Raw genomic sequence first — 16,966 nt, 5'->3', positions numbered from 1 at the left:
GAAGTTCATCGATCCGTCGTGAATGAACAAAGTCATAGGAAACGATAGAAGACTGCCTGACGCATACAATGTTGAACAGAATTAAAATGAAGACAAATGAGAAGCTTCTTTTTAGAAAAACTAGTTTCAAAATTCCTGTTAGCAGGTGGTGGAACCTACAGGTGAATGGCTCGGGCACCCCGGGATCGCCAGTTCCCGTCCTGAAGAAGAAATCAGGCCCTGGGGGTAGTGTTCGTCATATAGCTGGTTTTTAATGAAAACTCGAATGGAAGAAACGACGTAGGTTTCCACGATTAATCGCGACCGCATTTACCCACGGTGTAGCCGACCGTTCTAACGAGCGACTTGTATCGACCGAGGTAGCCTTCGAATTTTCCGGTCTAATGGAACGCGCCATTTAGAGGAGCACTTTGAGGCGACCAGTTTTTCCTTCTCTCCTCTTTTTCCCTATTTTCCGCCGTTACACCAAGCCACTGCACCTGCCTACCAGCGACGTCCTATCGACACACGTACGTGCATGTACCTTCTTATCGTTGCCCCCTGTAGTACTCGTTCATCATCCGCGGAGCGATAATCAATTAATCGCGCAAACTGGGCCGCGCAGAGAACTCGCGTTTAATATTTAAAATTCCGCAGAGCAGGAGAGAGCGGGGGATTAATTCTTAACGCTCCGACTAAGGCCTCTGCGATCGACCTATTTATCAGTAAGCTTTCGCCGCCCCCACCCGCCCCCCAGGGCGTTCGCGTTACAGTGGAACTTATCAAGCGTTGTAAAATATATTACCGTTGGTTCGTTAATTTTTCAGAAATATTTATGCAACCCCCCTGCTCGTTCTCTCGGCAACATCCACCCCCGCGTATCGTACATCTTGTTTTCCACCGGCAATCCTTTACGACGCCATTTCGCAGTATAATAGCCGACGATTCCCTACCATCGTCTCGTTATTAAACGATCGATAAAACATCTCGCGGGTAATCGTGATCAAACTGTACGACCTATTTCGACTCGTTCTACTGGAATCGCGACACCCTTGACTCGAACCGCGAATCTCATTAGAATTCATAAATTAACTTCAATTTCAATTCCCAAACTTTATTCCCATTTGAAAATTCTACCCCCCCAAAAAAGAGGTGTTCATTAAAGTCTCGTCAGAATCAGTCCACTAAATTCATCGCAAAAAAGCCTCGCTTGTAAGCGGATCCACGGAAGCTAGAGAAAAATCTCATTAACTTTCGCTTACCCTTTGACCCCTGCAAGCGAAACTCGATCCGAGGTCAGCCTTAACCAGCCGACTTTGTAACCTGTTGTTGCCACAGATTTCACCCTCCATCCCTAGCTGTCCTTCGACCACTGTCCCTGCCACCCTGACCTCTTTGCCAGCATCTTCCCAACCCCTTTCAAGCACCGCTCCTCGTGTTCCCAGGCAGAGATCAGAGTGACTTGGGTTCATTAGCACACGACTGACAGTGTACTGAGCTTCCCACGCAGCCTTAAAGCAAAGGCAGCCTCGACAAGACTCAGTTAGGCTCCGATTAGCTGTCGCTTAGGGGACGAATATCTATACGGCATCGTCTTTGGTAGCGATCGGCAAATATAGGCGGCAGGGTTGGTATCGTGTGCTTCGACAGCATTAACCGGGTTTCCTCGCGCGGATTTCATGGCCGCTGACTTCGTGTTTATACACAGCGTTGGTGGAATGCACGCCAGTACCCGTTGGTATTTGTTGTTTGCAGTTACTCAGCCCTCCTATGTTTTCCTCCACCCTCGTACCCCCACGCGAGAGAACCGTCTCTCCCGCGTCTCTCGTTTCCTCCACCCACCCTCGATGCAACCCCTTCCCTCCCCTCGGCGCCGCTTCTACGCGCTTTAGTATACCAAGAATGCACCACGCGTTGCCCCGTGCAAGCACGACCCTGCAACATACTGTGTACCGAGGGATGTGGAGGGAGGCTGAAGACAGTCTGCTGAGAGGGATTTTATTATACGGTAGAACGGAGACCCGCAGGAATATAACCGTGGAAATGCACAAATAATACGAAAGCCGCAAAACAGGCGGCAGTGATAACATCGCGAACACTGCGACAAGAGGGCAAGAGGCGCGGGATGGAAGCGTACCCTGTGCTCGAGGATCCACGTTGTTCCCCGAGGATGTTAAGGGAAGGTGTCGAGACGGGCTGATAAAACCAGGAAAGGGTTTCTGTGGCATTATGGGAAATCAGTCGGCATTCGGGAGGGGTGACTAGCCTCGGAAGGGGTGATTAGTCTTGGGAGGGAAGTAATAATTGAGGGGAAAGAAAAGGGTTGCGTGGCTTGTGAGATTATCGATATACAGTACCACTTATGAGTATTCGAACGATTTCACAAGTTTGGAAAATTACAGATTTATTAATTGCAATCGATATTTATTGCTCAGACTAACCATTAATTACTGCGGTGTTGCGAAATGTTTTAAAAGACTCGGTCTTTCCGTGTATCATTTTTTAAACCTCTCATATTTTTAGAAATCCCCACTTTTAGAATTTCTCATTTTTAGAATTCCCCGTTTTTAGAACTTTCCATTAACCTCCCCCTCTAAAAAAAAAAAACAAAAGACAGTAGAAAACAGACGACCCCAAAGCTCTCGGATCTCAAACGTCAGAGTGCAACGAAAAATACGAAAACTTCTCGATGGCTACTCTGCAGCCGAACTCTCGAGTACCATCCGAGTTTAAAGTATCACCGACTGACCGATCGTTTCAAAGTCGACGAGAGCCGCTTTTACGGTGGTGGTAACAAGATATCTTAATGGAAATCATACGGGCAACGCCGAGGGAATAGGGTCAGCGGTTTTACGCGCGCGTAGTCTAAAGGTTCCACGACCCCACAGGTGATCCTCTCGCGAGGTGATCGATCGACGTCCCATCGCGAAAATCGTTGTGATCCCAGTTGGAGGAGGGCAGTAAAACCAAGGGAGGGCGTAGATAAAAGGGCGAGGATTGTATCGGGAGGGTCGGAGTGTCCTGGGTGGATTTTTGATCGCGGGAGGTCAGGGGACACGAGCGGCTCGCGGCTCGCCAGCAGGTCGTGTTCCCCTTTCACTCTTTCTCGCGGCCGCGTGGGCGTACAGGACGGGTAGCGAGCTACACGGTTTCCCCATTATCGGGTGTTTACGACGACGACGACGAGGGACGTTGGAAGAGGCACACACGACGAGGGTCGCATCGCCGCCGGTGGAGATCGCATCGGCCGCTCCGCATAATAACTAGCTACCACGCATTTACATTTTAATACGGCCACTCTGCATAGCGGATAAAAGGTATACACAGGGTGCTCCTGAATCGTTTGGGCTGAACTTCGTTAGCGCGTTTGGTTAATCGTATCGACAGCGCCATGTGAAAATGGGGAACTGAATCGTTCCTGGTTGAGCGACAGCTTTTTAAAAGGCACGATGAAGGAAAATATTGGAAAAGTGCGACCGCCAGTTGGGTCTAGATGTCTTACTCAAGAAATATATGCACAGTGATTTCGCGATGGCATCGAAGGCGAGTTTTTATTTGCCCTCTCCTCGGTCCTCAAAGGAGAAGGCGGTTCTGTTATTAATGCAGTTTGCGTGGACTAAGGGTAGCAGTAATAAATTAAAAAGCACGCATACTGGGAGGTATATATTAACGCTTCCTCTGAGACACGATAATCAAGGGATGAAAAGGGGACAGACCTTTTGTTATCTTAAGTTCGATTAAAAGAGGTTCAATTTGCATGGGCTCAAAAAAGCTTGCAAGAGTAATCCCACTGTGGTGCTCACTTTTTAATGAGTCTTTGCTAATTTGTAATGCTTATTAAGTCGAGTACCCGAGTATGTATGAATATTTGAACAGGTATTTTAAAATTTAAGTTTAAAATTTTCGAATCTTCTCAGGAGGAAAGAGCCACATCAATTATTCCTGAGTCTACTTTCGGACAGAAACTGCCACTTTGAAATCACTATGCAATATATCAGAGTAAAGATAAAAACCCCTAATCACGTATCACTCTCTTAAACGAAATAAAGTTTCCCTGGTCCCAGGGGTAACTTCTCGATATCCAAAACTTAGCAACTACTCCAGCAGCCCTACGAATTTCCTTTCCCCCACACATTTAAGAAGTTCGAAAACGATAAGCTGGCAAAAACTCACCGATAATCGGCAAGCAGAAGCGGATTTGTCGTTGATGCTAGTCCTCGGTCATCGTTTATCCAGGATGAGAGTCGAAGGAAGAAACGGTTTCGCGTCCCAAAACATTTCCTTGTATCGTGGCCCCAGATCCTCGGGGGAACCAACTAGATGTCCATTAAGATAAGCCGAGGCCATGTTTAATGGTGAATCCGAATGTCGTCGACAGCGTTGGTCGTGGTAGCTGGCGGGGTTGCCAGCCGTGTAGCAGGGGTGAGAAACGGCGACAAAGAAGCGAAACACAGGTCGACGATCGTTCTCGTCCTTGTGGTTTATAGCGTTCTCGCGACGTATCCGAAATGCGATACTGCGGCTGGATAGGCCTTGAAAAATGTCCTGAAACTGGAAGAAAGATAACCGTTAGCTATTCTCGTGGAAACAACATCCTCGATGGAACCGAATCCATTCCGCCTGATAAACAAACGAAAGGGAAGAGATACGTAGGGTGTAGGGTGGCAAAAAGTTATTAGACAGACCTCGTATCGGTGCGTCGGTAGCGATGCAAATGGCCCATAAATTTACGAAATTACATTGAAAATCAATGGTCGAGACACGTTTTAATAAAAACCCTCCACCCTCGTTTTTTGCCAGACAGCGCTGCTCTCAGCGATATTAAAGCTCCGATACGATTTCCGTTGACCTCGGGTCATTTCGCGCGATGAAAGAGTTCGAATTTCCTCAAGTTTCCCCATTACCCATCGCTGGAGAAATAAAAAAGGCGACAAAACAGATTGACCTTATTGCCATTATAGCGCGACTGCACCAGCCGATCGACCCCTGTTTATCAATGAGAATCTAAGCCGCGAATAAACGATGGGGCGTCGATAACTATCGCGACGCTCGTGCACCAGGCTAGTTTCGATCGTACTCTATCGATCCCAGGGATCGATCCTCCCTCGTTCCTGGATCCCCGTCGCTGGTGTGCCGCACGTTTCGTTATCCGCGCGATCGTTCCGCCGTAATCGGTTCCACGGTCGCGCGAAACAGCGTTCGCTTTCCTGGCGAGAACCGAGCTGACGCTCCATTCCCTGGAATAGATACGGAACGACGGTGCACGCGTGCTGCACGCAGAGATGCACAGCACGCAGATTTATTAGGTGGGGAATTCCAATTCGCGGTCCGATTCCGAGTGGACCGCAGTCGAATCCACTGAACATCTTCGCTCCTCCTCGGGACAATTCCCTTCGGGGTGTCGTCGACGTGCGTCGTCCCAGAATCTCCCTCCCCATGGAAATCCCATTTACACTGGCACCTGTCCTCTGGTGATTATTTGGCAAGCAATTACCGCGACCCGATCCCACGACGTAGATAAAAGAAGAACCAGGCAGGGATAGTAGGCTAGGCAGATTCTGCGAAGGGAATTGGAGCTGTATAATTGCCCTCGCGATTGTCGTTGATTGCGTATTGGCGTTCGAAACAAGAGAACGAACTAATAATAGTGGGAGCGAGTAATTGTTTCATTTTTCCTGTTATCCCTTCGCAGTTTGTTATCGCGTCAATTTATAGCTGACGGGTGAAAAAGCTTTTCCAGGCTTTTCAGATTAATTACGCGTTGTCGGTTATTACCCCTTATACGTCGGCAATTAGAAATCGCGGGAAATAGAGAGAAAATCCTAACAGTTCACAATACGCCACGTCTTTAATATCTCGCTGTGCCACCTGACCTTCTTTCGACGCTCGGTCTCTCTTATTGTTAACGAGGTTTCACCTTCAGGAGACCGACGCGTTCCTCCCTCCGCCTGCCCGTATACCATCCAACAAACGACCGAACTAAGGTCGGGAAGCTGAAAGGACTTTCTCGCCGACCCAATAATTGCTTCGAAGCGGGTCGACTAGTCGCTTGGAGCAGCGCGAAAGAAGCACGAACGTCACGGGGGACCACTTTGGTCCCGCCCTCGCTCTTGTTTCGTGGTGTCGAGTTTCAGGGGCTGATCGACGCGCCTCGAACGGTTTATTACGTCGCCATCGGCAATTTCGAGAACAAGCCATCTGGAGTGTCGACGTGGAAATGAAAGGCATCGCCAGGAGAAGTCGAATGGGGCTCCTGCGTGCCTCTGCCCTCGAAAATATTCCACAACGATGAGTTATGCCTCCGCGAGGTGTTATTCCAGGGCCACACGATTCCACTATCACTGCACCGTGGTGCATTCGCTGTCCATGGAAATAACAGTGCAGAGAAATAACGTATTCCGTGGGCCGAGCCTCCCGACCTCATCCTCGGCCACGCTCCAACACACCCTCGCCCTCGTTCGCCTTTCAACCCTTTCTTCTTTTACCTCTGCTGACCACGAAAGACGGAGGCTCGGGCAGGAGAACAATGAGAGGAAACGGGAGCGAGAACGGAGCTTCGCATATGTACTCTCCGCATCTTTAATAATTGAGGCATGTCCATTGTCCCCGACCCGCTTTGCGAGAATCGCTCGGACGATATCCGCGGGACGACGACGTAATCGGTAAGTATTTTAAGAGCCAGGACTTCTGAGGAGGCTGCAATTCGAATGCTCCAGTTCTATGAAGTTGGGACAAAGTCGAATTACAATCGTGAAAGGAAGGGAACGTAAAGAAGAGAGCAAAGGGACCCTTGTGCAAATACGAGCTTCCGAGCTGGAAAGACATAAGTCACGTGCTTCGGAGCGGAGTATTGCTGTTTGAAGTCCTAACAATGGATTCTGCATTACGCTCCGAAGACAGTACAAGCATCCTTTTACTTGATCCAGTGGAAGTTTTTGTACTCTCATGGTTAAAGTAAACGATGAATAATTGAAGGAACTTTGGATGAAATACTAAATTCAACAGCAAGGAAAAGTATAATAAATACAGTGCTCCGAAGAGATAGGGCATGGAAAAATTTTCACGAAAATTCCCCAACTTTGACTGACGATAACTCTGCGGAAAATTATCGTAGGAACACGATTTTTTTTATAAATTAAAGCTTCAAGCTTTCACTTTCAGATACTGTACCTCGATTTTAAGTTTAATCAACTTTTATTACTGTAACCTCAAAAATCTGAAGCCATGTTTATTGTAGTAAAATTTGCAAAGTTTGACGAAATGCACAGACTTCAAAAAATTTTTTTCGGGGATGCCGTTTGCAGTGACACAAAGTCTAAACCTTGCCCTTTCATTTAAAAAAAAGAGTAAGTCAAATCGATTTTTTTTCGCAAAGTTACAGAACTTTAAAGTAACCCATGCATTTTTGTCATGTACAGCCGGTATCGACTCTGGTTAAAAATTGCAAGGGTTGCTTTAAAGTTCTGTAACTTTGCGAAAAAAAATCGTATCGACTTAATTTTTTTTTCAAATTAAAGAGGAAGGTTTGACCTACATGCTACTGTAAACCGCATGCCCAAAAAAATTTTTTGAAGTCTGTGCATTTCGTCAAACATTGCAAATTTCAATATAACAAACATGTCTTCAGAGTTTTAGAGCTACAGTAATAAGGGTAAATCAAACTTAAAATCGAGGCATAGTATCTTAAAATAAAGACATCAAGCTTTAATTTAAAAAAAAAATCGCGATCCTACGATAATTTTTCACGAAGTTATCGTCAGTCAAAGTTAGTGAATTTTTTCCACAATTTTATATGCACAATTTTTTAGAGCAGCATGCATATAATATTATTCTAAACACATCTGACTACTTTATATTCGTGTATCCCCCTATGTGAACCGAACATAAAAAATATTTATAACGAAACGAAAAAATTTCGACGAATTCCTCCCAGTGGAATGGAAACACGGCTAAGCCGAAGCCTAGAAGCTACTATCTCCGTGAAAGCAAAGAAAATTTATCGACGATGGTCGGGGACAGATGCGACATATACCACGGCGTGGATGCGAACGCGTGAGTCAGCTATTAATACCCGCAAATTATAAATAATGTTAGTGGGCAGGACCACAAATCAACGTTTACCCGTAATACCAGGCACGAGGCTTTCGGCTAGTCGGAGGATTAAGCGCTTTTCGAGAGACGCTTTCCTGCTGTTGGCCTCTGGCTGGCGGAAAGACGAAGGGCGACCGAGAGGGTGAGACGCAGTCGATTCCGCGTCCAGCTGCGATCGGAAACTGAAACCCGAGGGAGTGGATCTGCGCATTAAACCCACCCCCTACCTCCTAGACGAGTATACGGTGCTTTGTGCAAAATGTTCTCTGATAATATCGACGCTGTTCCAAGTAATATCGATATTGGTATCGGCTCCGCCAGCTCGATACAGTCGCACGAAGAAAAAGAAGCGATGTTTAATCTTGACAAAGTGTTGGGAGACAAAAAGGGTACGACGACCGTGCTGTCTCCCTTCTTCCCCGATACCCAGGTACTTTAGCGAAAATGCGTTGCAAATGCTGGGAAAAGTTTCGAGAGCAGAGTTTCTACCGTCGAAGAATTATCTTGGGAGCGTCGCGAGCGTGGCATAAGGGATTAAACTGTACAAACTGCTCGAGGATCCGAGTTTGTAACGTTTCCCTGCACCGTGATAAAAAGATCCTGAAGTAACGAAATCACTGGGCTAAATTTTGACACAGGAGGAAAAACAAAACGGTTCAGGATCGAGTCATGGATTCAAGCTCCAAGTTCAGAAGCACCCTCGAGAAGATAATCGCGTATCAGCGTCGTTCGAGGAGCAGTGTACGAGGCAGGGCCAATAAGTTCGAGGGTCAAAGAGGCGAGGAAGCACGACGAGATGCCGCGGGGCGATAACGAATGTCCGCGTCGCGAGGGTGGTCTCTCGTTGTCTTAGTGACGCGAGCACCGCGACGCCCCGTGAAGCGAGAAGGAGCGAGGAGAGCACCGTCAAACAGATTGAAATCAACGGGATGCGACTTCTATTTTCTCCTCGCCAGTGTACCAGAGCCAGATCTGAAATGAAAATCTGTGGCCCGCGAGCGAGGAACCGCAAGATAATTCAGAAAGAGCGGAATGGCGAGGAAGGGGTGGCGTCCTTCTGCGCGCTCCTTCACGGGCTTCAGCCGTTCCGTCAGGCTGATTAAAACGTCCGTCTGCGACGTGACCGAATTACGAATTTCATTTTCGGGCTGAATGTGCCGACGCGTTCGCCGACAGCTTTCAATTTGCAGCTAAAAACGATTCAATATTCAATTAGCGAGTCCGAGTTGCAATAACGCTTGTCTAAGGCTGATACTACGGTTGATAATCATAACTGAGAAGTGATTCCAGGCGATATTTATTGCCTCTGAGCGTCGCCTTTGGTAAACGATGTGAAACGGGGGAGAAAAACCAGGGAGAGGGAGAGGGCGAAGAAATGGGGATACGAAAAAACTTTTCGTTATCAGATAGAATTCTAACGTGACAAAAAAATACGTTGGGAAGATGGCTGTAGCTCGCGCGAATCTGCTCAAGTAAGCGTTTTTTCCTGGCGCTGAGAAAGAGGGAGAGAGAAAGGAACCTAGTCGCGGTTGAATTTCCAGTGAAGGGGGAAAATTTTTATATAATCCTGGAGCCAGGTCGAGGAGAGAAATTTCGAAAAATCTCGGCTCGAGTTTCGAGCTACGACTGGAAAAATTCTGTTCGAACTCGAAGTTTTCCTCTTTTTCTCGCGAAATATCCCCTCCCTTTTCTTTTTTTTTCTACCGTATCCACCCTCGACTTTCATTTCCTAGTCGCAGAAACTTTCGATTAAATTTTCGCGTGGAAATGCGCAGAAACACATTTATCGAAGTGGCTCGAATAATTTCGAACGAACGTATCGATTCTTTGAAGCAACTTTAACGAACATAATTATAGAACTCGCAGAATACTGTACCTACAAATAAATAGGTAATTTAATTCGAAATTTATCAGTGCAATGCTTCCATGTAAACACAAATTCAAAATAAATTTTCAATTCAAACTTGGCGCTAATTATATTTCAATTCCTCTCCTTCCTCTTCTACCCTATTACAATCCCACTCCCACCAAATCACTTGTAATTAACATTATCACTGCCAAAACAATTTGCCGACTACACAGGATTGAATACACGTACCTTGCAATTGCGTCAGAACATTGAAGAATCCCATTGCGACCACCACGATGGTAATATAATGCAGTTTGCCTGTGGAACAAGACGCTCAGCTTAATCCACGCATGACGCTCGCCAGCCTGTTGGCTGGCTACAGACAAGCGTGAGATATTGCGCCAAACCGAGCAATTACTGTCGGTAATCTCGCTAATAGAATTCCAATATGCGTGCCAATTGAACCGAGGCGCCGTGTGGCCGTACGAGCGTGAATCTGCAGATTGTGCGCGCACGACGAAACCTGTGACATGGTTTAGCCATTAAATATGGCGCCCTGAATCGCTCTTCGCGAATTCCTTCGAGCGCGAACCGCCTAGAGTGCGCTAACTACACGACTGCACGCGGGAACTGCGTACTCTCGAATGTAAATATTTTCTCAAAACACCTTGAGCTAGTGTACTTATCCTACACCTCGATTATCCCCACTCTAATCATACTTTCACCCCTACCGATCGATAATTGATATTATCTTAAGTCTCCCTTAGCGAATCTGTCTTCCTATAATAACTCGAGATTTATTTGAGGATATTGGCTACTCTTTTTTAAGTACTCGCTGTTATAAAAAACAAATTTAAAAAAAGAATGAATAACGTAAGAAATAGGACGTCTGTGTGGCGAATGTACCGACGTTACGGTATCAAGGAACCGAGGTGATATACGAGAAACACGGCTGGGATCTGAGGTCGTTAATTGGACTCGGTACGATGATGCCGCCGTGCGAATTGTTCGCCACGAAATTACCTCGATATCTCCTCCGTCGTCGTCGTTTTGCACGGTGCCACGGCGTTATCTCGCTCTAAACGAATTTTCTTTCTTCGGAACAGTTACGAGCGCACGGCACAGTTAAAACTGAGCGGAAGTCTGCGCGACGAGTCAGCTACCGAGCTACTTCCGGTCGGAACTACTGTTGCGCCGCTGCACGAGTCGCGGCAGATTTAAACACTAAAAAGAGATTAACGTAATCGAATTTAGATGGGTGAGAGCACGAATACTGCGTTTTGCAGTGCAAATTATCGATCTTATCGGACCGTGAAATAAATTTCACGCCGACTCATTGGACGATTACATTTAATTGCGTCCAATTAAATCGGTGTCCCAATTAAAATCGAAGGGAACACGGGCTCATTACGATTTATCGAGCTACCGATAACGATTCCCTCTCATTTTCCGCGGCTGATATAAAACACGGCGCAATCGATGTAGCTTCGCAGAAGCAATTTTCGATCGAGCTTTTACCACTCGACAAAAACATCCTCTCGAATATTAATTACTGCAAATATTCTGTATTTTAACACTTCGCTGTCAGGCTTTATAGCTACATTTTATCTTTGAATGATTTATTTTGGTCCTGCCAGTGAAGTGTGAATTTTAATATGAATCTCTACAGACCCTTGAACATATAGAGTCAGTCATTATTGGGTACTCATTAAAAAACACGAGTAAACATTTAGAAAATCTTAATACATTTGATCCAAGTTTTTTGCTCTGCCTACAGTGAGGACTATTGTACATTAAAATGCTAATACATTTCCATTTAAAAATAAGATTGGAAGATAATATGAAATTATACAAAGACACCGTTTACTCCACTTGCGCGTGGCCTAAAGAAAGTCAGCAAGGATTTACGAACAATTTTCTTGGTTATCACCACATACTTATAAAGGAGTAGGCGGTTCATTGACTAGTTGGCGGAGATTCGCCATTGTCATACTGGCTCTTATTCCTTAACAAATATCCTGCTAGAAAGCTAATGGGATCGGCAGGTCTCTCCTTAGCTAGAGTCGCCAATGCTTGTAGCAATATTGGCACAATGGTCTGATCCAAGTACTGCCTCGTAGGAAGAGATTGTACTTCTACACCTGACTTCTTTGATGGCACACTGGACAGATCAGAATCCTTGTTCATTGCTAGTATCCTCTGCAACAATCGAAATTAAACAGGAGATGAAGAACAGACACTTTCACTCATACAAAATTATAAATAAAAGATACTCACTCTGCTTCTAAATCTCACAAATAACTTAGAAGACTCACAAAAAAACAAGCAAACACAACAAAATATGTATTGATTTTGTTACAACAGCTGTCACTTCGATTGGCGGGAAATATCGAAGTTCTTTTAAATAAACGATTAACCAGAAATTTTAACATTTTCGTTGCAAGGAAATACGATTCGTGTTAATACACGACAAAATATCAGTCGTAGGAATAAATAAGAAGGAGATGCAGGCGCAATAGGTTACATCTCGATTTATAGGTTAACTTACGTGCGTTGTCTCGCTCACGACATTGGTGAGGGGTTGTGCCGGCGTTGCTGGCTCGGTTCTCTCCTCCGTCGTATTTTCTATTATTATAAAAGCAAAAGGCTAATTAGCATCCTAATTGTAACGAAATCGCGTCCGAAACGTAACGATGAACGCTGCCTAATAAACGATAAAAAGCAAAATAAACGGATACATACCACCGCCGGACGCCATCATGCGAACAAATGATGGCAACTACACAACTTATATTATCGCACGAGTACCGTTCAAACGTTACCATGACGCGTGACTCGACCCGCTACGCGCTGCAAAAATGCTAGAAAATAATTGAATTCGTAATCGACGAATGGATTGTTTTTGTACTATTATAAACTGGATCTTACTGAACTTTTATATTACCTTGATAATGACGAAGTAATTGTTTTGACGATTTATTTAAGAAAAAACTGAAGTTCGATGCAATCACCTGAAATCACTTAAAATCAGTCCCATCGTATGTTGGTTTTTTTTTAGTTTTTTATTTATTTAACGTAAAGTTAGACGCTACGACTTTGGTACAAAAACATAAAATAGTGGTACTGAGGAAACGGTGTAGTTGCGAGCGGATCCTCGAGTCCCTACGAACACGGAGATATACGAGTATCGTTGTACGAGAAATGCAAAGTTACGGCCAATTGAAAGGCGAGCGGAGAGCGCAAACACAAGGGTAGAAATCACGAAACGTCCCGAGTCTGTTTGCAACCGAATGAGAAAACGATACGCGACCCGCCGCAGGTGAAGCTCGAAGAACCGCCCCGCTGTTTCACGAAACGAACATCCAATATATCCAATGGATAAAGCATAATATATGTATAATACATAACGCGGACGGCGACACCGACCGTTTCTTTTGTCACAGCATCATGAAAAGTAACATCGAACCTTTTGCGAAGGAAAACGATTCCAGATCGACCACGCAAACCATAAACGACGAACGAATGATTCCCCGAATCGATAACAGAAAGAAGCTTATGCGGACATCACGTTTTTCTTTTCTTCATTCTTTTTTTCCCTTATTTAAATATCGATGATCGCGCAGCGCGATTCACCAAGCACGGCTAATAATATCGAATAAGTTAAATATCTTTCGGATTCTCTTTGATCGCGTTAAATTCCAAAGCTTGAAAAGCGAAAAGCCCCGCGAGCGTTACGTGATTAAAACGTGATATACATCGTAAAAGGGTGACTTGGATATGGCTACGTTTAATTGTGGTAGAGCGCGATCGTAACACATACACGAGACACGAGACTTTGCGCAGCCTTTAAAATCACATCGATGAGTAAAAGTGCGTCGGCGAGTCGAGTCGCAGCCAGCGACGTCAATGTAGGAAGTCCACGATTAATCGGGATGAGAGAATTGAGGTTCACGGGCAAAGCACCCCGGCACTGCCACGTCGTCCACGACGAGGCATCCTTTGACCGTGAACCCTGCGACTGGTGTACCCCTCGCATCGCCTCGGCAAATAAATGCGACACCTAGACATACCTACTTACAACGTATGCATATGAACGTCAATGTATACATATATATATATTTATATATTTGTATATATCTAAATAGTGTTGTGATAAAAACGACCTATGAGAAAAGCGCCGTCACCGCATCCTGGGGCCGCATCGAGCAAGAACGATCTACTCCAATGACGATCTACTTTCTTTCTGTGTTCTGCCTTATCAGTAAGATTAAGTTAAGTTACTTCTGCGCTACGATTTTTTAAATAATTATTACCTAAAGCTCGACGCGTCACCATTCAACGAAAGAGAAACGGCGCACCTCGCGACCATCCGTCCGACTTAAGTCCTACTTACGATTAAATCGGTAATTGTTACTCGAATTGCTTACACGTTATAATATTATCGTCGCGTTATCAGTTAGATTCACTTTACGTCATATGATTGATCGAGATTAGCTTGCGGAATATATGTGTGTTTACAGCGGACTAAATATATCGTATAGGACGATTAAAAATCGGCAGCGAGCGTGGTGTGTATGTGCTTCCTTTCGCTTTCGCGCTGGGTCAGCTTTGAAATTTCGTGGTTCTCCGATTTTTCCGCGTAACGTGCCGCGTGTCTCCCTACAGACAGTCGATTGACGTATCTCGAATAAGTAGAATCGTTCGATGAAGGTTTGATTAAACGCCACCACGGCATCGTTGCGATCTGTGTTGTCTGACTACAGCTACGACGACGCGCCGCGACACTGTCACGGAACGACGCTCCTAGACTTCTGCTCTCCGCGACGTCGAGACTCAAGATCGTCGATCACCAAAAAGGGGGACACAACCTTCGTTACGAAATTATAAATCGTATATGTATATGTATAATATCATTAATATATATGTATGTATGTATGTATAATATCATATGCCTGCGGGGAGCGGCAGTGTGGCACAACCATGACTTAAAAAAGCGAGTAACTAACGTATCTCGTGTTTCACTTCAACTTCCCGTGACTCGTGGGCGCCTGGAAGCGACGACCGTGTAACCTAAGGACATCTCGCGAACAACCCCCGTGAAAAGTCACCGTCGCCGAGAGCATGTCGCGCGTTTCAACTTATCCACGAACATGCCGGGTGTGTTCGCCTTCCCAATGGGACTCTCGTTCGTCCAAACTCAACGTTCACCAGAGCCGCGACACGACATTGGTACACAGACAGATTTGCCTCGCGAGCAAAAGTCACCCCCTCGTCCTGTTCGGCAGTCAATGAATTTTGGCAGTTTCGTGGCCTGGCCCTGTCCAATTGAGCAAGAAGAAACGAGTCGAATGAATAAAATGCGAGATCGAAGTAGAGTGAAAGGCCAAAAAGGGGGCGAGAAACGATATGGTCGAGGACGAAGAGGACGGTCCCTTCTAGAGGCAAATGATCGTCGTTCGCGATGTTGGACGGGTGAACGTATCGAACGAGTGTTCACGTGGTACGTGATTGATCGAATCTGCATCTACTCGCGACGACGGAGTGGTAGATCGTTGACGATTGGACCGACGACAGGACCGGGGGAAGAGTTAGCGTGCGCATTGACTTCCGCTTCTCTCGAGTCTTCGGCCGCTGGAGACGGGGAGAGAGACGGAAGAGTAGGTAAGATGATTTACAGGTTACACTGCCACAGTATCGTAGGGTGTGAGGAGTCCCCCGTGACCGCCGTGGCTGGCGCCGGTTTGCCGGCCGGGGGCTTCGTTTCTGTAACAGGAAATTTCACTTTTTAATCGCTGTCGAGTCATTCTGGCATCCCCTGGGAAGTTAGCGATACTCTAATGCTATCCACGTGCAGACGCCATCGTAGGTTCGCTGGAAAAATAGCTGCTACGCAACAAGGGTACAGTAGCTAAAGTACTCTGCACGTGGCACACAGCGACACACATGCACTAGCTGCAACCGCGAGTATATTAATGAGATCAGTCGTTTAGCGTTAATGAGTACGACCGTAGAAATGTAGATTGTTAAAGTTAGTAGCACCAGCAGTGGCAGCAGGATCTGTGGCAATGGCAGGAGCGACAGCTGTAGCGGGAAACGTGCTCGGTATCGATCGAGCTCGGCTTTCGTCAGCTGGTGAAAAATTAGTGTCAACTACGGTTATCACACACGACACTTGTCGCCAAAAATGCATGCACAACACGCGTATCGGCTTAGTAAGCGGTTTCGACCCAGGTAGAGATCTGATTGTCGTTGGTACGGAAGCATCGCTGCCGAAGCATTGACTGACCTAGTTTCTCGTGGCCACAAAAAGGACTAACTAAAAAAAAGAACAGAGTTAACGCAACTTCTAAAGCAACTTTCCCAAAAAACGCTTCCTAGCGCGACTGTTGCGTTTTAATTACATGATTATTGTCTAACGAACTTACGGCTTCCTGCGTAAAGAGTCATGTAACAAGAAAAAGTCAGAGATAATACGTTAGACAGGTTGTCGAAAGATTGATTCAGAGTTCTTAGCGGAACCACCGTGCACTCGATTACCACTATCATTTTCAAATACCCAATACGAATGCATCAAACTCGACGGTATAACAGCAGTAACGTTAGAGAATTGATACTGTAAGAGAGCAGATCCAGCAAAGAGTACGGAGAGTCGAGGGCAATGATTGTCGAGAACAGTGATAGTAGAAGGATTGATTAAATGAAAAATTGGCCAATTCACTATCGAGAAAGTCAATGACAGTTCCCGAGGCAAGAAATCGCTCGAGACACAGCGGCAGGAACGGTGATACGGTTCCGATCGTTCACCGTTAACCAAACTCACTCGATCTCTACTGACCTCTCTATGAGTTTACGCATCTCCTCGGTGGTCATGCCGTCCTTGCCGCGAGCATTCACTGAAATAGAAAAACACACGGCACGATTGACACAACGGTAAACTACTACGACGACACGTAGCATGCAAATCGTGGAAAGCTAACGATTAAATACACAGACTCCGGGGCGAGTCCCGAGATCATTCTGGTACCGTCTGACTCGCTCGGCATGCCT

General features: G+C 45.8%; 2 protein-coding genes across 2 annotated transcripts in view; both read right to left on the bottom strand.

Moving 5' to 3' along the window:
* Positions 1-11,641: 11,641 nt before the first annotated feature.
* Positions 11,642-12,702, bottom strand: LOC143182462 (protein dpy-30 homolog). Its single transcript, XM_076383452.1, has 3 exons — positions 12,662-12,702; positions 12,468-12,544; positions 11,642-12,118 (listed from the first exon to the last, which is right to left on the bottom strand). The coding sequence occupies exons 1-3, from the start codon at positions 12,678-12,680 to the stop codon at positions 11,876-11,878; spliced, it is 339 nt and encodes a 112-aa protein (XP_076239567.1). The 5' UTR covers positions 12,681-12,702; the 3' UTR covers positions 11,642-11,875.
* A 2,840-nt stretch (positions 12,703-15,542) lies between these two features.
* Dscam1 (Down syndrome cell adhesion molecule 1) overlaps positions 15,543-16,966 on the bottom strand; it is a 52,856-nt gene continuing 51,432 nt past the window's right edge. Inside the window, exons 28-29 of the mRNA XM_076383451.1 lie at positions 16,755-16,812; positions 15,543-15,682 (exon numbers count right to left, since the gene is read on the bottom strand). Coding sequence (XP_076239566.1) covers positions 15,598-15,682; positions 16,755-16,812 — 143 coding nt within the window. The 3' untranslated portion in view covers positions 15,543-15,597. The remainder of the gene's footprint in view (positions 15,683-16,754; positions 16,813-16,966) is intronic.

This window comes from Calliopsis andreniformis, chromosome 8, assembly GCF_051401765.1.
Source record: "Calliopsis andreniformis isolate RMS-2024a chromosome 8, iyCalAndr_principal, whole genome shotgun sequence".
NCBI lineage: Eukaryota > Metazoa > Arthropoda > Insecta > Hymenoptera > Andrenidae > Calliopsis > Calliopsis andreniformis.
Note: the sequence above shows the minus strand (reverse complement) of the source record. Positions and strands in the feature narration are given on the sequence as shown.